The 23,062-nt window shown below is 36.6% G+C and overlaps 2 protein-coding genes across 2 annotated transcripts; both read right to left on the bottom strand.

The window, feature by feature from the left end:
* Positions 1 to 1,333: 1,333 nt before the first annotated feature.
* Positions 1,334 to 11,929, bottom strand: LOC136388469 (beta-defensin 110). The gene is made up of 2 exons (XM_066360298.1): positions 11,914 to 11,929; positions 1,334 to 1,467 (listed from the first exon to the last, which is right to left on the bottom strand). The coding sequence occupies exons 1-2, from the start codon at positions 11,927 to 11,929 to the stop codon at positions 1,334 to 1,336; spliced, it is 150 nt and encodes a 49-aa protein (XP_066216395.1).
* A 1,054-nt stretch (positions 11,930 to 12,983) lies between these two features.
* On the bottom strand, positions 12,984 to 18,131 carry LOC136389551 (beta-defensin 110). Its single transcript, XM_066361390.1, has 2 exons — positions 18,077 to 18,131; positions 12,984 to 13,132 (listed from the first exon to the last, which is right to left on the bottom strand). The coding sequence occupies exons 1-2, from the start codon at positions 18,129 to 18,131 to the stop codon at positions 12,984 to 12,986; spliced, it is 204 nt and encodes a 67-aa protein (XP_066217487.1).
* Between the last annotated feature and the right edge of the window lie 4,931 nt (positions 18,132 to 23,062).

The following is a 23,062-nucleotide window of genomic DNA, read 5'->3' as shown; positions in this document are numbered from 1 at the left end:
TTTATTTATGGAAACAGTGATATTTAGGATTTTAAAGGGTATATTTTTTCCTGTAGTGGTGCAGTGAATGGGGCACGAACCTGGGATGCTGGGATTCCGTGTTTGAAACTCTCGAGGTTGCCGTCTTGTGCATAGGCTCCTCCAGCTTGAGTGTCAACTTGAGCAGGGGATTGCCAGCTTGAGTGTGGGATCATCTATATGATCCTACGATTGCTGGCTTGAGCCCAAGATCACTGGCTTGAGTAAGGGGTCACTGGCTCGGTTGGAGCCTCTGGTAAAGACACATATGAGAAGCAATCAATGAATAACTAAAGTGCCACAGCTATGAGTTGATGCTTCTCCTCTCTCTCTCTCTCTCAAATAAATAAATAATAATAATAAATAAAAGAGCATATTTTCATTAAACACTGTTAAATTTTTACCTACTTTTGAGTTAAGAAAATGTATTTCTGTTCCAAACTTTGATGCTCAATAGTACTTCTCTTATCCAGAGTTTTTTTTTATCTTATTTTCATTAATTTTAATGCAGTGACATTGATAAATCAGGGTACATATGTTCAGAGAAAACACCTCCAGATTATTTTGACATTTGATTATGTTGCATATCCCTCACCCAAAGTCAAATTGTCTTCTGTCACCTTCTATCTGGTTTTCTTTGTGCCCCCCTCACCCCTACCCCCCTCTCTCCTTCCTCACCCCCTCCTCACCCCCCCACCCTACCTCCCATTACCATCACATTCTTGTCCATGTCTCTGAGTCTCATTTTTATGTCCCATCTATGTATGGGTTCATATAGTTCTTAGTTTTTTCTGATTTAATTATTTCACTCCGTATAATGTTATCAAGGTCCATCCATGTTATTGTAAATGATCCGATGTCATCATTTCTTATGGCTGAGTAGTATTCCATAGTATATATGTACCATAGCTTTTTAATCCACTCGTCCACTGACAGACACTTGGGCTGTTTCCAGATCTTCACTATTGTGAACAATGCTGCCATAAACATGGGGGTGTATTTCTCCACAGATGGCCAATAGTCATATGAAAAAGTGCTCAACATCACTAATCATTAGAGAAATGCAAATTTAAACCACAATGAGATATCACCTCACACCAGTCAGAATGGCGCTCATCAATAAAACAACACAGAATAAGTGCTGGCGAGGATGTGGAGAAAAGGGAACCCTCCTGCACTGCTGGTGGGAATGCAGACTGGTGCAGCCACTATGGAAAACAGTATGGAGATTCCTCAAAAAATTAAAAATCACACTGCCTTTTGCTCAGCTATCCCACTTTTAGGAATATACCCTAAGAACACCTTATCCAGAGTTTTATATGCAGCACTGATTTCTCCATTTAATGCAGTATCCGTAATCATACTCATCATCATCACAAAACGTTTTACATATTCCTTTCACTTTTTCGCATCTCTCAAATCTATACTTTGGTTCCAAGTTACTTCTACCTGCAATCAAGAAAGATAAAGTTATCAATCCAGTTTTTCATTTGGGAAATTTCTTGCCATAGGTAGAAAAAAAAAATTTATTCTAAGTCAGAAGATCATATTTGTGGGAGACGAAAATTCTGGAATGTCAGGTTGTTAGATAGCACAATTTATCATTTAGTTCAGAAAGTGACCAAGCCTCAGACATTTACTTGTACAAAATGCATGTCTTTATCTTATGTCTCACATCAGTACCTAATGTCAGCTGGCTCCTAGGGTTCTTGCCTTCCCACCTTTTTTCTTACTTTGAGACCAGATTTACTTGCTCATGCGAGTAAATGACGATTAAATGATGATTACAATATTTAAAACATCTGTAAGTTCTATTGCATGTATTCTTAATTTTTTAAACCTACTCATACTGCCTCTTCATACAATTATTTATCCAATGTTTTATTCTCCATTCCAAATCCAGTTCTTAATTTAATATTGTTTTATTATACTAGAACAAATGGATATGTCCCTTTCACCAGTCTACAGGTAATATTTTTGTTACTTTATGATAAATAATGAATGAATAACATAATATAATTTAGTACTAAGTTATATGCATTTTCTAAAACATTTGTTATGATTTTATTCTTGAAGTCAAATTATAAACTGTTATTTATTTATTTATTGTTTGTTTGTTTGTTTAGTGAGAAGAGAAGAGATACAGAGACAAACTTTCACATGCACTCTGACCGGGATCCACCCAGCAACCCCCAGTTGGGGCAGATGCTCTGCCCATCTAGAGCCATGCTTGGAACCCAGTTATTTTTAGTGCCTGAGGCAGAGGCTCAACAGAGCCGTTTTCATTACCTGGGGCCAATGTGCTGGAATCAATAACAGAGCCATGGCTGCAGGAGGGAAGTAAAGGGGGGAGGGATGGAGAAGCAAATGGTCACCTCTCCTATGTGAACCTGGGACTTCCACACGCCAGGTCAATGCTCTATCACTAAGCCAACCAGTCAGGGTACTGGCCAGGGCTCAAAATATAAACTTTTAAATGTTAGTTATGATTTATTCTATTTCTTTGTTACCTCTTACCCAGTATAGCCCAATAATTGGTACACAGTGGGCATGAAGATACTTACTGATACAGTAATTTATTGAGAAAACAAAACCACTTTAGATATATACATAAAACACCATTTTGTTATACATTATAGGCTTAGTAAAAGGAGGAGGCCCATTTTAGTTAGCCTTTTACTTGATTGTGAATTGTCTAAAGTAGGTGTTCTGAGATCCTAAACTCACAGTGTTATGTTTATACATTAAACAAAATAGTAATGGAAGTAAATATTTCTGCTACTTTAGAATAGTTTTTCTTTTTTCTTTTTCTTTTTTTTTACAGCGACAGAGAGAGAGAGTCAGAGAGAAGAATAGACAGAGACAGACAGACAGGAACGGAGAGATGAGAAGCATCAATCATTAGTTTTTCGTTGCGCATTGCAACACCTTAGTTGTTCATTGATTGCTTTCTCATATGTGCCTTGACCACGGGCCTTCAGCAGACCGAGTAACCCCTTGCTCGAGCCAGCAACCTTGGGCTCAAGCTAGTGAGCTTTTGCTCAAACCAGATGAGCCCGAGTTCAAACTGGAGACCTCGGGGTCTCGAACCTGGGTCTTCTTCTTCCCAGCCCGATGCTCTATCCACTGTGCAACCGCCTGGTCAGGCAGGATAGTTTTTCTTAATAGTTCTTTTAAAGTCAGGATTATTTACTCTTCCTCCAAATTTCATCATTATACTTATCTTGGATAAGTCATTCTACGTACCTACATAAATAAACAATATATGACAAATATATTTTGAATATTAAATTTTGTATGCATCAGGAAAAATAAAGAAAAATAATTTCATTAAAATATGGAGAAAAAATTAAGTTGAATTTAGATTAAAGTTATATAATGTCAACTCATAAACCCTAATTGCCTGCCTAATTGAAATTCAGAATGGTTTCATTCCAATTCCATATGTCAGATGTTTATTTGAGTCCCTAATTTTCTGCAAGTATTAGGTTGAGAACTGGACAGAAACTTCAAATATATAGAATGTAGAGAGAATTTCAAATGTACATACTTTATTATCATTAATAAAGTCAGTAGAAAAGAAAAGTAAGTTAAGCTTAAAGTGCAAGAATTGTCAGATGGGTTTTGACATGTGAATATATGTATCTCCTGTGGGAACAGGAGAGTAATTCACGATGACAGAATCTCTGGCTGCTGGTAAATTTTGGTGAAATCTAAAGTTACTTCAGAGCCATACAAAGTATAATTTAAAGTAGGATAGAAGGTGATATATTATCGTATTTAACTTTAAAAAAAAAAAAAACTTTTGCTGGGATAAGTACTTTTTAAACTAATCAACATTCCTAAGACCCTAATATTTTATCAACTCACCAAATCCGTGTTTAATTTTAAGATATATTAAATTCAGAAAAGAGAAGTATGGATTCATAATGATGATTGGTAACATTAAAAATAGACTAATATCCTTTTTATTTCCTCACTGTTTCAAAAGATAAAAAATGACTTCAATCATGAAGAAACACACAGAATTATATGATCTGGGAACAAAAAGCATGTGTCACCAAACTGGTTGTATTACTCTTGGTTATTTGCAAAAAAATATTTCATTTTAGAATCACAGCTAGCATGTGAAATCTATCAATGAGACTTACACAATCCCATAACATTTTTGTAGAAATTGGTTAGGTAATACAGTATAAACTTTAAGCTATACAAATGTCATCCACATGTGCATAATTATTTATGTGAGGTGATTAAAACTGTTAACGTAGGCCACATACAATACAAACAAAAATGAATGACTATTTGGAGAAGGACACAAACATCTCTTTCACTTACTGATACCTCTGTACCTTTTCAACATCACTGGAGAAATGAGACCCGTGTTAATCAATTTCCATGTAAAGAGATAAATGCAAACAGTAGTTTGGACAATTAAAGGGATATATATCCTCTTATATAAGGGATTCTGGGCGAGAATAAAGTGCTACAAATAGGGTGGAGATATACTGTGGATAGCAACCTGTAACAAGTCCTGCAAGTCATGCTTAGCGGCAACTCAGTTAGGAAAGCAGTGGTTAAAAACTCAGTGGCCCCGTACAGTAGATTTAATGATAGTTTTCCTAGGCTTTGTGGGAAGCTCTTCACCCTCTCAGGAGAAATGTCTGGCATATATTTTCCTAGTCTAATGAGGTAATTAGCTATAGATGATTTCTCTGCCCATCTGTGATGCTCCCTGCAATAGAGAGGCAGAGTTGAAAGTAGGAGTAGTTAAATTTGGAAGATCTTAACTTTTACTGGGTCCAAGTTGAAATCAAGGTATGAGCAAGGTCATGGGTCAGTGGAAGTTTGTATAATGTATCTGAAAAGGCGGATCGTATAGAATCTAATATGACCAGGTTTCAATCCTGTATACTCTATTTATTAGCTGGGATATATTGACCAAATGATTTAATTCACTCTATTTCATTTTCCTCATAAATCTGAGATTTTTGTGAAATTTTAAGAGCTATAATGAGAAAATATGTAAACTTCTTGTACATTTTTGAAAAATTAATAAGCCTTCACATTCAGGTTATTTGCATATCCTTTGTTTTTATCTCCCTTTTGGATTCCTTGTTAAAATTGACCCCAGATGAAGCATTGCTATTAGTTTATGACCTACTCTAGTGGAAGCACAAACCTCTAGCCTTAATACACTAGATCAGGTCTGCTGTCTGCCTTGTTTGCTCATGTAGTTCAACATGCAGCAAAATGGTAGAAATAACATGCTTAAAAAATGGGCAAATAACTGACAAAATGCCCGAGTGAATGAACATGTTATCATGGATAAGAATCTAAAGGGTGTGATATACTGAAAAAACTCTCTGGGTTGTATTACAATCTCTCCATCTGCTTTTCCCCAATGTCAGCTGAGTCAATGACTTAACCTCTATACTAGCTTCTTCCATTGTAAAGTGTGTTTAATAATAATGCCTACTTCAGAGTGTTGTGTGGCATCAAATGAGTCATATAATAGATACAGAAATAGATTGTAGCCCACAACTAGTAAAGGAGGTTTGCATTAACATCGGTATGAGTGAGTTGCCGATCTCTGGCAGAGTTTTACAATAACTCTTTAAAACTCACTGAAATTTCTTCATTTTCACTGTTAAATGAAGAGAATGCCTTCTCTTATGATCCCTACAGTGTGCTTTATAAAACAGCTGTGTCATACTCAGTCCTGGGCTGAGCACAAACGCAAAATGAGTGAAACCACGAGCTTCTTACCTACAAAAGGCAGCCAGAGTTTGTTGAGAAATGATAACACAGAAATAGAAACAATACAGCACCCTTTGTGAAGACAGTTCTGGAATATAAATAAAATGTCCTTGTGGCACAGAATAAAGAACCGCAAACTCTTCCTGGAAAAGTCCATTTTTCCATTACTGCTACCAGAGCTACTGGTACCACAGCCATTATTAACAGCTGTGCTTTATCAGGGGTTCATTAGGTTTTAGGTTTTTACTGAGCAGCTTACTATCTGATTTAATGCTCTCACAACCTTATAGGAGATATAACCATTCTTGTTTGACCCATAAGAGCTACTGGAGTTCACTCTGCACAAGGTTTCAGAGGGAATAGAAGAGGAGTAAAAGATTCACAGTTAGTCGTCTTGGACTCTGAACTCCTGTGTGTTCAATAACTTCGCAGGAGATTTACTTTTGGTTGTGTCTCTAAAAGCCAATAGCATATTTTCAAGGAATTGAGAGGAAGCCTAAACATTGATAGGGTATTTTGAAAGAATTTGTGATTGATGAAGAATGGTGTGACTTTTAATGTGACTGAAGTGATACGGGCATGAGCTTCAGAATATACAGTGAAGTCACGCCCTGGCTGGATAGCTCGGGTGTTCAGAACATGGTCCGGGATTGCAGACGTTACCGGTTTGATCGCTGGTCAGGGCACATACAGAAACAGATTGATGTTCCCGTTTTCCTCTCTCTCTCTTCCTCCCTCTCTCTAGCTCTAAAATCAATAAAAATAAATATAGAAAAAATTAATTACTTAATTAAAAAATACAGCAAAGTCAAATTAGGTACACCTGGCAAACACCTATAAAGCTGAGTAGTTGGATAATATGACCATGAATGGAGTAAAGAAGTTCTAGAGATTTTAAACACCATTTACTCAAAAGTTATGTAGCAGAGAAGTTATGTGAAGGGTTGTTAAAGAATTCTAAATGAAAAATAATGATAATGATGATTAAGTTAATACGATTTCAAACAAAGAGAAGAAAGTGAATGTGTAGTTACAAGGTAAAAGCAGCCCAGTTAAACTTCTGGGTTGGAGGGTAGAGTACTGGAAGTAAAGCAGCAATGATGTCAAGTGTTTTAGTCCTTAACACCTTGTGGTTGAGAACAACAGTGAAATAGACAATAAAATGTGGGGGGGCAGACATTAGCTTTTGTGAGTAAAATGAGTTCTATTTTAGACATATCAGGATTAAAGCATTTGGAGGCCAGCTGGGTAAGTAGGTGCCATCGCCAGTGATAAATGAAGCTTTGTGGTTTGGGAAGGGGAAAAAAAAGTACTTGCTGACAGCAGAAGTTATTGTAGTGAACAAGATAATCTCAGGAAAGCTTGTAAAACAAGAATAGGGATTTAATGACAAAACACTGGAGATCACTGCATTTAAGAGACTATCAAAAATAGAAAAGTCAACTAATAATTGTCAAAATACTGGTCGACTAAAGCAGTGTTCAGGAGACTAGCAAGATGAAGAATTTAAAAAGGCCTTTGTGTTGGACTTTAGGAAAATATTCATAACATTAGTACGATGATTTTTCAGTTGTAACAGGATTTTCAGTTAGTTGTTCTGGGTGAGTGATTAAGGGACTCTAACTCTACCTATAACACATCCAGAGCCCCTCCACTCCTTATTGTTTTTATTGTTACCACCCTGGACTGAGTTACCACAATGTCTTACCTATATAATTTCAAGACCTCCTACCTTATGAAAATATTTCAAAGAAGTTCTTTAAAACAAATATTTGGCACTGTCCAGTTGGCTCAGTGGTAGAGCATTGTCTGCATATAGACATCCCAGGTTTGATACCTGGTCAGGGCACACAAGAGAAGCAACTATCTGCTTCTCCACCTCTCCGTCTCTCACATATCTCTCTATCTCTCTCTTCTTCTCCCACAACCATGGTTCAGATGGAGCAAGTTGGCCCTGGATGCTGAAAATGGTTCCATGTCCTTACCTCAGGCACTAAAATAGCTCAGTTTCCAAGCAGTGGAGCAATGACTCCAGATGGAAAGAGTATTACATGGTAGGGGGCTTGCTAGGCGGATCCCAGTCAGGGTGCATGTTGGAGTCTGCCACTCTGCCTCCCCGCTTCTCAATTAAGAAAAAAAATTAAAACAAAATTCAAATCATGTTTTTCTTTTGGTTAAAACCTATTGAAGTCTGGCCAGGCAGTGGCACAGTGGATAGAGCATCAAACTGGGATGCAGAGAACTCAGGTTCAAGACTTGAGGTCACCAACTTGAGCATGGGCTCATCTGGTCTGAGCAAGGCTCACCAGCTTGAGGCCAAGATGCTCGCTTGAGCAAGGAGTCACTTGGTCTGCTATAGCACCCCCCCCCCCCCAGTCAAGACATATATGAGAAAGCAATCAATGAGCAACTAAGGTACTGCAAAGAGAATTGGTGCTTCTCATCTCTCTCCCTTCCTGTCTGTTTGTCCTTATCTGTCCCTCTCTCTGTCTCTGTCACACACACACAAAAAAAAAGAAAAAAGAAAACCCATTAAATTTCTCCCAGAATGAAAGGCAAGGTCCTTTCTAGTGCCTGAAAAGCTCTGAGTAATCAGCACATTCTCGCCCTGACCACCTGTCCTCCCGAATCACTCTATCCCAACCACTCTTGCTTCACATGTGTCCCTCACAGAGCTCATGTGCTTCTGTGACCACTTCTTTACTTCCTTTATTATTTTACTTAAATGTCACCTTCTCAATAAAGGCTCCCTGAAATATCCTATTTAAATTATTGTAACCACCATCATTTTGGGTACTTTAACTCTGTTTGATATATTATTTTCAAGTGTAATATGCTTATTTATAATGCTCTCTGTTTGTATTTATTACCACATATAGAATATGAAAACCACAAAGGTAGAAAATATCGCCTGCTTTGTTTATTGATGTGCCCGAATATTATATTATGGCTAACACATGGAAAGTTCTCAAAGAGTACTTACTGAACGTGTGAATAAGTGAGAAAGGGGGTATGGAACACAGTGTCTAGCTCACATGCTGTCAATGTTATGAATCGACATTGATTTTGCAGAGGGCAGATCCTATGTCTTATTCATTTTTTAACTTTATCTAACTAGATAGTACTTAAAGCTCAGTTTGAGATCAACGATGACCAGTTCCTTAAGACAGGAGCTCTAATTATCCTCAAATCCAAAGCCTGTGACATTATACCTGGGAAGAAGCAACCCTTTAATCAAATGTTGCTTTGACTAAATAAATTACTAATTGAAATTAGAGATTGTTCTTGCCCCAGGACATTGAAGTGAAATGAATCCTGAAATGGGTTGGGTTTGAATATTTGAAATCAGGTTGAATTCTAATTATTCTCCTTCAAGTCCTGTGCTGGGGTTTAATAGTGATAGATCTCATTTAAATATAATGTTTTTTAACTGATTCAAGAGTGTATTGAGCTATTAAGTAACAACAAAATTATTGTATCCAACACCTGGTGGTGTCTAGTTTATCAGGGTCAATGCTGATCAAGACTTACAGGAAACTAAAAATGAAGGGAAATACATAGTCCTTAGGAAATTTAGATTTTGGATCAAGGTAAGGAAAAATGCAAAATTTCAGGTCTTTAGAGTTAATGAGGTTAATATTATCTAGCTGTTTTGACAATAAGTGTGATGAAAATCACCATGTGTGAGCAAGAAAGTTGCCAGAAATATTTGCATTTATAAGCATTTGCTTTTTTCTTTTTCTTCTTTAAAAATTTTTTTTGATAGCCTGACCTGTGGTGGCGCAGTGGATAAAGCGTCGACCTGGAAATGCTGAGGTTGCCGGTTCGAAACCCTGGGCTTGCCTGGTCAAGGCACATATGGGAGTTGATGCTTCTGGCTCCTCCCCCTTCTCTCTCTTCTCTCTCTCTCTCTCTCTCTCTCCTCTCTAAAATGAATAAATAAAATAAAATATAAAAAAAAAACCTTAAAAAAAATAAAAAAATAATAAAAAAATAAATTAAAAAAAAATTTTTTTTTGATAATTAATTCTGAGGACAATATAAATAATTAGTGATAGTGCTTTCTCTCTGAAAAACCTACTAAAGAATTTCATCAAAAGGGTTTCTAGAATTTTCAGTGAATATTATCACACAAAATAGAAGATTTCTGCAGAAAATGACATTAAATTTCACAGTTGATACTCATAGATTTACATTGTCCTTCAAATTAGTCATATTTGTCTTTTGGACTGAAGGCAGAAGCTTGTGGCTTAAATATACAATGGACTATACTAAGAGGGACCAGCTCAGGATTTAGATGGTTTTCATTTTCTCTGTCAAACTCTGAAGAATGGAAAGTCTACCAGTACAGACTAGTTCATGGGCAGAGATGCCTCGAGTGTCTAGAACACATCTCACCATTTACTACTACTCAGTGTCCACTGAAAACCTCAATTCTTACTTGCCCCATCCTAATAGTATATTAGGTTTATCAATTCTACTTTATAGGTCTTGACATACTGATGGCCCAGTGTCTGCATAAGTAGGATAAATAATAATCAAACCTTTATAATAAGCATTTAATTTTACTAATCTCCCTCTCCACATGGCTTATATACTTATTATCCAAAGGTTAGCCTAATTTTTTTTCTGAAATCACCAATATATCATCTCTGTTCCACATATAATAACATAGGAAATTTTCAAATAGAAATTTGTTCTCACAAGACACAGGAATTTATTAACTACCTGCAAACTTTGCTGAATGGTTTGTTTCCCTTTTCTTTATTAAATATCTGTGAGAATGAGTGCTTAATTATAAAGTAGGGGTTCTAAACCAGGCCCTTCAAAGAGGATAGTTGACAATGATTGTCACAATTAGGAGAAGGAAGTGTTATTGACAAAGGACTGGTAAAGGCTCAGGATGCAGAAATACTTGTTGCAGCTAAAGATACAATGCACGACCTACAGTGAAGAATTGTCTGCACCAAAATATCAATGGTACTGGGGTTGAGAAACTTTGTTTAAATAAATATTGTATAAATACTTTGGGAGATATTTATGCTACAAGGGAACACATTAAACAATCAATGTCAATTTTAAGTTATTAAAACATGTGAAAGATAATGCATATAAGGCTCCAATGTTTGCTTAACATATAATTGTTTCATACTGGGAACCTGTATGTTTATTATAAATAAACCTTGCCCTGGCCAGTTTGCTCAGTGGTAGAACATCCACCACATGCAGAAGTCCCAGTTTCTATTCTCAGTCAGGGCACCCAGGAGAAATGACCACCTGCTTCTCCATCCCTCCGCCTTCTTTCTCTCTCTGTTCCCCTCTCACAGCCATGGCTCGATTGATTCCAGCGCATTGGCTCTCAGGCCAAGAATGGCTCCTTGGAGCCTCAGCCTCAGGAGCTACAAACAGCTCAGTTGAGAGCATGGCTCCAGGTGGGCAGAGCATCAGCTTCAGATGGGGAAGGGGTGTGAGTGGGTAGTTGCCTGGTGGATCCTGGTGGGGCGCATGCGGGAGTCTATTTCCCTTTCTCTCACTTAAATAAAAAAATGAACCTTGAAAATTAAACAGTCTTTTGTGATAAAAATGTATCTAGAAACTTTTCCAAAATAGAAAAAATTGTTTTCCCGTGCACATCACTGTAATAGATAGATAATGGTTAGTATGAACACACATCCTTAGATCTCATATTTGCATTTAGAAAATGGAATGAGACTTCATAATAAAAATATTGAGAGAGGAGCTGGGGCCCAGAAATTCTTTGCCTTCTTATATGAATCCCAGTCTGATGCACATATATCCATTCAAGAATTTCCCTTCTTTTTAGTTTGACTACCATACCAAAAATAATTATTCTATTGTATTTGGGGGGAGGTTTCTAACTGTTTCTATTACTATACCATGGTATTGATTTTTAAAAAAAATCTAAATTAATACTAATTACTAAATTGTATTCTTAAACTCATAAAAGAAGCTGACTTTTGGACTTTTTGAATAGAAACTATGTGATGCAGAGGTATGGCTGAAAGTATTGTGGAGAAATTACCGTGGACATCACAGAAAGTAGTAGTAAGGGGAACTCAGGCAGAGTGGGGCTGAACAGTGAAGATTATGCCTTCATTCTTCTGCTGCCTTTACCCTCAGTCACGGTCATTTTCCAGGACTGAGAAGGTAAATTCAGCTATCTGGCATTCTTTGTCAAAATATTTAATTAAAGATAGCCTCTTCACCTTTATGAAATACTTCTCCTCCTTTGTTACCCCCTCTTCTACTTCTTTTTTCTTTTCTTTTCTTATTTTGGTGACAGGAACAGAGAGAGAGGAACAGATAGGGACAGACAGACAGGAAGGGAGAGAGATGAGAAGCATCAATTCTTCATTGTGGCACCTTAGTTGTTCATTGATTCCTTTCACATGTGTGCCTTGACCGTGGCGCTACAGCAGACCGAGTGACCCCTTGCTCAAGCCAGTGACCTTGGGTTCAAGCTGGTGAGCTTTTTGCTCAAACCAGATGAGCCCGCGCTCAAGCCGATGACCTTGAGGTTTGGAACCTGGGTCCTCTGCATCCCAGTCCGACGCTCTATCCACTGCGTCACAGCCTGGTCAGGCCCCCCTCTTCTATTTCTTGATACATATTTTTTCTTCCACTAAATAATAAGAAGAAATTGCAATTGGAGTTTGTTGTGATTGTCTTCACTTTCCTGTTCTTACATTGTCATTATTTTTTCACGATCTGCATCTCTCATGCAGAGAATCTGCACTTCTGATTTCTAGTCTTCCAAGCCCTTGTGGATTTAAATTTTTAATGGGATTATTTATTGATCAGTATTTAATAATAAAATATCACCACCTTTCTACTGTCAGCTTGTATTTCAGAAATATGCTCCTCCCATTTCTTTGACCTATGGTTTCTCACAATATTACTTACGTCAACTTACACGAGGCACATAGATCTTTGAATATTTGTTAGGCACTTCCACAGAATAATTTCTGCTGACTCTGGTACCAAGAGATCAAGAGAAAATGCAATGTAAAGGCACCAGATATGTATATGACACAGAACCGCTTCTGAATGGTTCAGCATTCCATTTTATTTAGTTGATTGTGTATTGCAGAGATACACAGGCCTTGACAGATGTACCAGGAAGGCTTAGTGACACTGATCCTCCCTTCTTGGACCGTGTGTCTCTTTCTCTTCTTCTGTGACAATTACTTCTGCAAGCAGCAGTGCGTTCCAGGTCTCATGCAGTAAGCAATTCTAATTTCATTTTCATGGCACTCAACTTTACAACGACCATTACCCTTTTTGCACTCTCTCCTCAAATCCAAGCTACCATACTGGGGATATTTCTTTCTGGCTGTAAGAAGGAAAGAACGACTAAAATTAGCACTCTAGCTATGACACACCTATATTTTAAAAAGGAGAAAGTTCAAGTTGTAAAAGATCATGGAACAGGGCCAAAGAAAAAGCCCCGCTTCCATTTTATGACTGTGAAAATTTTACCAAGGAAAGTTTCAGTGACTGTACCATGCCTTGGCTCACGGTCAATCTTGGAAATCAGAAAGTGTTCTGGACCTACATGAGGAGTGCCAACTAGCTGCCTTACCGGTTATTAGAGAGAAATTTAAGGATAGTTCCCAAAGGCAATAGGAAACGAACGATTCATAATTTATCCTCTGTCAGGTTTAGCCTCTATAGTCATCAAATTGTATTTGGATTTCCCCTTTTCTGCTTTCACAAACATTGTTTAGACAGAACGTTGTGCTTTATGAGTCCTTCAAGAGATTTCTATGTCCACTTGATTTTACGTTTCTAGAATATTGAGAGAGAGCAAAGCAATGTTAAGCAGTTTGTCTGACTTCTTACAATTCCCCTTGGTATTTTGGGACTTATTCCCTGAAGAAATGATCTAACTTAGACACATGTCGATGGGAGCATGGATTTTAAAAAGTGGGAATGTCCAGAAGGGGTGTGGCTATTGTTGGCCATGACATGGTTTCAAAAATTACCAGGGCTCCAAGCTACATGTTTGTTCTTATAGCTTAGAGATTGACACTCACTAGAAGTCTTTATTATCTAGGATAGTTGCAGGCACTTGGGGAATTGGGGGGGGGGGGGGTGCTGTTTGATAGACTCTAAGATCCATTCCAAGCCAAATATATTTCAATTTTATATTTCACATTGTATGTAGACCCATGTGTTTTTAGAAGCCCATTGTTTGGGAGTCTTTTTTGTATATACATCACTTTTAATAATTAATGGCCGTATTTATATAATGAGATTAAAAGCAATTTGTATGCAAAAATTCTGAATTTCGCTAGGGTCTGACCTAAGGGCAGACTCAAATATTTTAGTATAATTGTGATATGAAATCAAATAAATTTTACTGCTTGTCTCTGCCATTAATTATGGTTTTATGTCCCATTCAGTCCCTTTAAAGACCAGGTTATTCTTCCTAGACAATCTGTTTGTATTTCCAACAATTGGTGTCAAGAAATGATACTTATTAGTAAACACTTAGACTTAAGCTATATTGTTCATATTGTTGTATAAGTAGCTGATAAAAAAACCTAACTATTTCATTAAAATTATCTTTCTTCTCACTATAACTGACACATGCAGAATTTGGCTTATAGCAGAAAGAATACTTTGCATAGATTAAATGTTAACTTCTAAGTATCATTATTTAGTCTACAGTTTCTGAGGACTTATTATTATCAAATTCATATATGATTTGCTAGTGACCAAAACCTGTAATGTACTCTTTTTAGACAGAGTTCTGTCATATTTGACACTATTGCTCAATATTCAGTATTGTTTGATTGACCACACCCCTTCTCTTATTAGTTCTCTGTCTTGTTTCACCTTTCTAAAATTATTGTCTTCTTCTCATTATGATCTCTAAATATAAGTATTCCCCAAACTTGTGTCCTTGGGTCACTAATATTCATTTTTGCAAGCATTCATCCACTCATTCAATTATTAAGTACAATTGACCTTTGAACAAAGCAAGGCCTAGGGTACCACTCTCTGCAAAATCAAACATGTAAATATAACAATATAACTCTTCTTTTTTTTTGTGGCAGAGACAGAGGGAGTCAGAGAGAGGGATAGATAGACAGGAAGGGAGAGAGATGAGAAACATCAATTCTTTGTTGCGGTTCCTTAGTTGTTCATTGATTGACTTCTGATATGTGCCTTGACCAGGGGGCTACAACAGATTGAGTGACTAGTTGCTCGAGCCAGCGACCTTGGGCTCAAGCTGGTGAGCCCTGCTCAAACCCGATAAGCCCACGCTCAAACTGGTGACCTCGGGGTCTTGAACCTCGGTCTTCCGCATTCCAGTCCAACGCTCTATCCACTGCACCACTGCCTGGTCGGGCGCAAATATAACTTTTGACTCCCCCAAAACTAACTTCTAATAGCCTACTATTGATTGTAGCCTAACCAATAACATAAAGAGTTGATTTACATATTTTGGATGTTATATGTATTATATACTGTATTCTTATAACAAATTAGACTAAAGAAAAGTGTTATGAAAATCATAAGGATGCAAAAGTACATTTATAGGATTTATTGAAAATAATCTATGAGTAAGTGGATCGTCATAGTTCAAACCTGTGTTGTTCAAGGTTCAACTGTATACTCCTTGTTAAGTTCTATGCAAGTCTCATAGCTTCTCACCCTATGCACAGTTGACATTTGGGTTGGACAGTTATTTGCTGTGGAATATATCCTGCTCACTAAAGGGTGTTTAGTAGCACCCTCGGCCACTATCTAATAGATGCCAGTAGTGCCAGTTGTGACAACCTTCATGTCTTCAGACATTGTCTAATATATCCATGAGGGTGAAGCGGACTCTCATTTAAAATCACTGTTCTTGTGATACTGTGATAAGCTAAACATACATGGTCTTTCTCAGATATGTTGTTCAAATACAATCTTCTCTCTGAAGTCTCTGCTGATCACTTTCAAGAAAATAATTTCTCTTTTCTTTGCTCTGCTATATAACATTTATAATACATACTAGAGGATTTTTTGGAAACAATAGTAAAGCCTTACTTAATATACAATCTAAAAATGAGCTAGATAATTTCTAAAATATTTTCAATTCATAATTTCTTATTTTTACTCATCTGCTATTTTATTCCTTAGGCTACCATTCACCTCTTTAGAAATGGGAAATGACTATCCTTTCAGCACAAACCTATTCTATCAATCCCATAACCAAAGTACATACCAGTTTCAAAGAAAAGTGATTATGGGCAATAGCACATTTTTTAATTTGGCAGACAAAGTGAAATGATAGGTGAGAATAAAATAATACCTTATTTCTAGACATTCAGTGCATTTGTAAGCTCTAAACTATGAAGAGAAAAACTACAACTTTACTGGAAATTTCCTTTCATAGGAGAGTGGGGATATTCTTCTACCTCAATTTTGAGTTAGAACTTTCACGATATGAGACAAGATATAAAATACACTGGGGAATTCTAAAAGATTGTTATATAAGTGATATTTAATACTATTCAGTTTAGTTCAATCACCATATGTTGGTGAACTACCTATAAGATAAAAGAAAAGGTACCACCTATTTTAATATTTTCTAAAATGTCTGTATTTCATATCATACTTCTAATTTTGTGGAGAAAATATATATCTTGACATACTGTTTTTCTTTTGAGATTTTTTTCATCAGTAATGGTAAAAGTTCTGTTAAAGTTTCATACATGTATAATTAACAAAGACAATGGCCTCCTTTTGTAAATATAGTAAAAATATACAAATACTTAATATTGATTTTGTAATCTACATCACTATATTTCCCAAGTGGTTTATAATTTCTTTATCTACAAAACGTGTCAATTTTTAAATTTGTTGATAAATGCATGAATAATTTGTTATTAGTAGAGACTCTTGATGTGGTTATTATAAGAAAAAAGGTAATAAAACATAAAACCAATTGGCATAGTGATTTATTAATATTATATACTGTTGAAATTAAAAGAAAAAAATTATTGAATGCTAATAAAAATTTTACTTTGCCTCTTTCTAGAGCTGGAAAAAAATTCAGTGATCTTTTTCTAACAATATTTTGAATGAAGGAAGAGGAAGTAATTTTCTTAGTTAAATTAACAACTGCATTACTTTGTTACTTTATAGATGCTTGACCCCTAGTTAGAATTTTATCTTCTTGTGACCTTTAAATGATAATTTATTACTATATTATATGTAAATTCTTAGATTTTCATGATGGACTCTATAATAGTAACAATGAAAGATAAGTTAATTTAGTCTCCTAGACCTCAGTTATGACTTTCATTGGGCCTAAAATGTCATCCTGGTTCTAAAAATAAATATTTTCCTGAGTGTTAGTGAATTTGAGCTTGACTCCAGTGCTGGAATCGTAAAGTGAGTAGAGCTGATCTTATCCTTCTACCTTAAACTCTAAAAAGAAGGGCATAGACTCAGTGATTGCTCCATCTCCAAAACTTACTATCCTATTTTTGTACAATTAATACTTACACATTAATTCAGAAGAGAATCTGGTTACATACCTGAAATGAGGACGAAGTTCTTGAGGGGAAAAAAGTTCTCAGATAATAGAGCTCATATACAAGGTATTACACTCAACATTCATGTGATCTGTAGTACTCAAAGACATAAGAGAAGTGACTAGAAATATTTAAGGAAAGGCTAAGAAGCAACATAATTTGCTCATAGTACCAAGAACAGAATATTAAGAAAGGTTTTTTTCTACTAATTGGAAGTAATATGCTAGCATAAGTTTTAAAAAAGGAAAAGATAAATAGATTGTTCCCTAATACTAAACCATCTACTCTTTACCAGTTGATAATGCTAAAGAATATATATTTTTATCAGCAAGAATAAATTTTAACTCATTGTTGCAGGATGAAGGTGATGAGACTAGTGTATTAATCTTATTATTTTTTAACTTTCATTTTGAAATTATGTTAGATTTACAGAAGAGTTGCAAAAATAGTAGAAGCCAACTTCCTTTATAGTAACATCTAACTTAACCATGGCACAGTTATCAGCATGAAGAAGTTATTATTGGTATAATTCTATCACCCGAAGTACAGACTTCATTTACACTTTACCTGTTTTCCTGCTATTGTCCTCTTTTTTCTGCTCTAGGGCTCAATCTGGAGTATCACAATACTTTTGGTGTAAAAAAGCTGTAATCCTGATGTGATTACCAAACTTTTAACAAGAAACAACGGATATTACCTCAAATTCACTAGCACAAATACATCCATAAACATTTCTATGTTACCTGGTAAAACTGTGACCCAAAAAAGCAGAATAAAGAAAAAGAGATGAATCTTCATGGTAGGGAGTTTCTTAAGAGAAAAGTGTCAATGATTTTCTCCTTCAAGTCAGGTTTTCAGATAAGGAAACAGAGAACCTTTTTTCATTTATAGATTCTCATGGGAAGTGGTTCTAACTACTGAGGCTTATCAATAGCAAGAACATTTGTATGCTTGGTTGAACTGTGCCATGTTCAAAGAACATGGTCACAAAAATTATTATTAAATTTTATTATGAAACAAACAACTGATTATGTTGCCTTAGATATTATCTTATGTAAACACAATCTCTAAGGGCCTTTAAAGAGATGTGTTTGGATTACTAAAACATCATAGTGAAAATGTTGCAGAAATGCGATTCTCTCTTATATGTTACATATCATGCTAAATATTTTAATGCTCTTAGTATTACATTAATGAATGTCTGAATCAATAATATAGGGTTTCATAACTAGAATATTTCATTGAAATAATTTGTTTGCAGATGAAAACAATGAGAATGAGGTAGTTGAAATTATTTATTTCAATTTAGATAGTATGTAATTATACATGTGACATAATCAGAAAATTCTGGATTCACTAATGAGTATGAAAAATATACAGTAGGTTTTTAAATATGACATAAATTTCTTACAATAAATTACCTGATTTTACAATTCTAGGTCCAATGTTTTTAATTCTGCTTGTTGAACTGAAAGTGAATTTTGATCATTTTACATATTGCCAAAGTCTATTATCTCAGATACTTGCGAAAGAGTTGCAAGTTTTACACAGTATCCAAAATCTGATGCTGTAGTCAAAGAACAACTAATCAATTATCTCTTACCACAGAGTCAAAAGAATTTCTGGGACAGTGGTTCTTAAACACTGATTATATCATTATCCCTTAGAGGGCTTGTTAAACAGAGAATGCAAAACCTCAGCCCCAGCATTTATGATTTAGTGTGTCTAGAATAGAGTCTAAGACAAGATCCTGAAATGCTAATCCTGATAAAAGGGCACATATTACTCTGAGAAACCTGATTCCTTCATTCTATAAATCAGGAGAATGAATTAGAGAGTCACAGAATATATGTCAAAGGTTAGTAAACAATGTGAGACTTCTTAGAGATTCTAATCATATCCACTCCTTATAAGCAAGGGAAGTGAAATCAAGAGAGATAAACTTACTTGCCTAACAATTATTTCCCTCTACAAAAATAATATTTCAAATCATAAAAAACAAACGGAAACTTTGAACTTAAATAAAATATGAGAACCTTGATGTGGCTATGCTTCCTTTCTGGAAAAGAAAAAAAGAGAGAGAATTTAGCTTCAGCTGATAGAAGGAAGACCACTTTAATATAACACTAATTAGCATTTATTCACCAACTATTTATTGAGTAGTATAATTGGCCAAGTTGAAACTTGCTACAAGCTGATGGCATTTTGGAGGAAAAATTAAGTTTAAATATGAACCTGGAAGGTGACAGCAATCAAAATGAGGAGGTAAGGCAAGAACCTCTGAGAATGTGTCCCTCCAAAAACATAATGGAAAAACTGGTGAAAACTGCCAAGATGCTGAAAATAGACGGAAGGCTAGCAACTACTCATAGTACTAATTCAAGAAAAACTGTCTAATCTCTCAAGACGATGAGCTCTCTAACATTTTATCATATTCCCATCCTATCCCTCTCTTCAGTGCAGCAGAAACCTTGAAAAATAACAGCCCATATTCATGGTACCAGGTAAAGTAGAATATGGCTAGAGTTGTTCAAATTCTCGTTGCATGGCCCTGGCCGGTTGGTTCAGTGGTAGAGCGTCAGCCTGGCATGCAGGGGTCCCGGGTTAGATTTCCGGCCAGGGCTCACAGGAGAGGCGCCCATCTGCTTCTCCACCCCTCCCCCTCTCCTTCCTCTCTATCTCTCTCTTACCCTCCCGCAGCGAGGCTCCATTGGAGCAAAGATGGCCCAGGCGCTGGGGATGGCTCCTTGGCCTCTGCCCCAGGCGCTGGAGTGGCTCTGGTCGCAACAGAGCGACGCCCCGGATGGGCAGAGCATCGCCCCCTGGTGGGCAGAGCGACGCCCCCTGGTGGGCGTGCCGGGTCGATCCCGGTTGGGCTCATGCGGGAGTCTGTCTGACTGTCTCTCCCCGTTTCCAGCTTCAGAAAAAAAAAAAAGTTCTCGTTGCCAAAGTTCTGTCTTGATTTATTCGGTAAGGTGATTTCCTAGAAGATTCTGTTTAAAAAACCTAACTTTATTTGTTGTGATCCAGAACACATGTGCAGTACTAAAGACAACTCCAAGGAGGATTTTTAAAAAACATTTACAGGCAAATATTTTAGTCATTGTTACCTGAGGCAGTGGGAAACGTTTAGGGCAAACAGTAGACTAACCAAAAGGTTTGGAAGAAAAGGATAAGGAAGAAGCTTCCTATAGAGGCTTTGAAAATTTTGGACATTTTCCTGAGAACCTAGAGGGCCATTTGCATGTTTAAATGTAGAAATGAGCACGTTTTCAGGAAATATGCACACTGTGGAAACCCCTGAGAAGCACCTGAGCTCCCACCTCTTCTAGATCTTGGGGTTTGGCACAAACAGGAGGTGAAGGCAAAGCAGAGAACCAAACTGCTTGGCTGAGTGTTAAAGTCATTCTCCAAATACACAGAGATGACCTCTGCAGAAATGAAGAATTTTAGATTTCGTACCTTTAAGGAAATCTTTGTATCATTAGTGACCAATTTGATTATGAAACAGGAAGTCAAGGGCCTGACACAATAAAGACATAGACTGGAGACAATTAGTCCAGCAACGTCATTAAATAAACTAAACAAGTACTATACCAAAGTGCTACAACAAACCTGTGTGAGGGAAGAATCTGATTTCTGCAGTTGTTACATTATAATATTTAAAACATCCAGCTTACAACAAAGATTTATAAGCCAAAAAAAGAAACAGGCCGGGCGTGGTGGCTCGCGCCTGTAGTCCCAGCTACTCGGGAGGCTGAGGCAGGAGGATCGCTTGAGCCCAGGAGTTCTGGGCTGTAGTGCTCTATGCCGATCGGGTGTCCACACTAAGTTCGGCATCAATATGGTGACCTCCCGGGAGCGGGGGACCACCAGGTTGCCTAAGGAGGGGTGAACAGGCCCAGGTCGCAAAAAAAGAAACAGGAAGAATAGGAAAGATATCAATGGATTTAAACTGTCCTTGAAAATCCAAACTTTGGATTTACTGGATGATGGGTTTAAATAAGCTAATTAAAGTATAGTTCAAGAGTTAAATTAAGCCATGTCAAAAAAAAAAAAAAAAGTATAAGAACAAGGAAATAAAAATATTCAACAACACTATAAACTAAGTAGACCTATTAACTAACTAAGTTACTAATAGGTCTACCAACTAGATCTGTGTAACATTCCACCAAACAAAAGCAGAATACATGTTCCCATGTGATCATTGAATCTTCTCCAGGATAACCATATATTAGGAACAAAAAAATCAATATATTTAAATGAACGAAATGATACAATGTATGTTCTTTACTACAATGGTGTAAAATTAGAAATTAATAACAGAAATAAATACAGAAAAAGTAAACCATACACTTCTAAATAAACAGTGGCTCAAAAATAAATAAAAATAAAAATTAGAATGTACTTTGGATCAATGAAAACAAAAATACACCAAGGCAGAACTTATAGAATATAGCAAATGCATATGGAAATGCAAGAAATCCTAAACAGCCAAGACAACCTTGAAAAAGAAGAACAAAGAGGGATTACAGTTCTGGTTTTAAAACTTAGTACCAAACCGTGGTAATCAAGACATTATAGTATTGGCATGGGAAGAGGGACATAAATCAATGGAATAAAATTAAGAATCCAGAAGAATACCTATACACCTATGGTCAACTGAGTTTTTATAAAGGTGCTAAGATAATTTTATGAGAAAAAAATAGCCCTTTAAAAAATAATACTGGGGTAACTCAATGTGATTAAAAAGTAGAAATAAACCCAACTATTCATTCACTGATGGAATGGATAAACAAAAATGGTATATATGTGCAATAGAATATGATTTTGTCATAAAAGGAAACAAATTATTGATACATGGTACAACATAAATATATCTTGAGAGCATTAAGTTGAGTGAAATAAATCAGACACAAAAGTCAAACTATTGCATACCTTTACTTGTATGAAATATCCTCAATAGTCAAATCCATACAGACAGTGGAAAGTATTTGCCAGGGAATGAGGGAAAGAGGGATTTAAGAGTAAATGCTAATATAAGGGTTATTTTTTTGAGTAATAGAAATGTTCTGGAATTAAATAGTAATAAATATGCTAAAAACTCATTGAATTGTGTACCTTAAAATATGTTATATAAATTATATCAGAATTTAAAAAGAATAAACATTATGGAGAAAATACGTATCAATATAACAAGCAAATTCAATATAAGCAAATATAAAATGCCTAATTTTTTGCCTTCCCTGTTCACAAAAATTATTTTAGAAGGAAAAGAAATATAAGGACCTAAGAGAATCTCTTTGCTTTTGTTGCACATGGAAATAGTGAGAATCTTTGTTCAGTACTCTGAGCATCTTGAAGACAGTTGATTTAAGTCTTTGTCGGCCCTGGCCGGTTGGCTCAGCGGTAGAGTGTCGGCCTGGCATGCAGGGGACCCAGGTTCGATTCCCGGCCAGGGCACATAGGAGAAGCACCCATTTGCTTCTCCACCCCCCCTTCCTTCCTCTCTGTCTCTCTCTTCCTCTCCCGCAGCCAAGGCTCCATTGGAGCAAAGATGGCCCGGGCGCTGGGGATGCCTCCTTGGCCTCTGCCCCAGGCGCTAGAGTGGCTCTGGCCTCAGCAGAGCAACCCCCCCGGAGGGGCAGAGCGTCGCCCCCTGGTGGGCAGAGCAGCGCCCCTGGTGGGCGTGCCGGGTGGATCCTGGTCGGGCGCGTGCGGGAGTCTGT

The sequence above is a fragment of the Saccopteryx leptura genome, chromosome 1 (genome assembly GCF_036850995.1).
Source record: "Saccopteryx leptura isolate mSacLep1 chromosome 1, mSacLep1_pri_phased_curated, whole genome shotgun sequence".
NCBI lineage: Eukaryota > Metazoa > Chordata > Mammalia > Chiroptera > Emballonuridae > Saccopteryx > Saccopteryx leptura.
Note: the sequence above shows the minus strand (reverse complement) of the source record. Positions and strands in the feature narration are given on the sequence as shown.

What these genes read in the sequence shown, in the direction of transcription:
- LOC136389551 (XM_066361390.1), bottom strand. Translation starts at nt 18,131, where the DNA reads ATGAAGATTCATCTCTTTTTCTTTATTCTGCTTTTTTGGGTCACAGTT. An exon ending in TTGGGTCACAGTTTTACCAG is followed by an intron (nt 13,133 to 18,076) that starts GTAACATAGAAA and finishes TCCTTCTTACAG; the next exon opens with CCAGAAAGAAATATCCCCAG.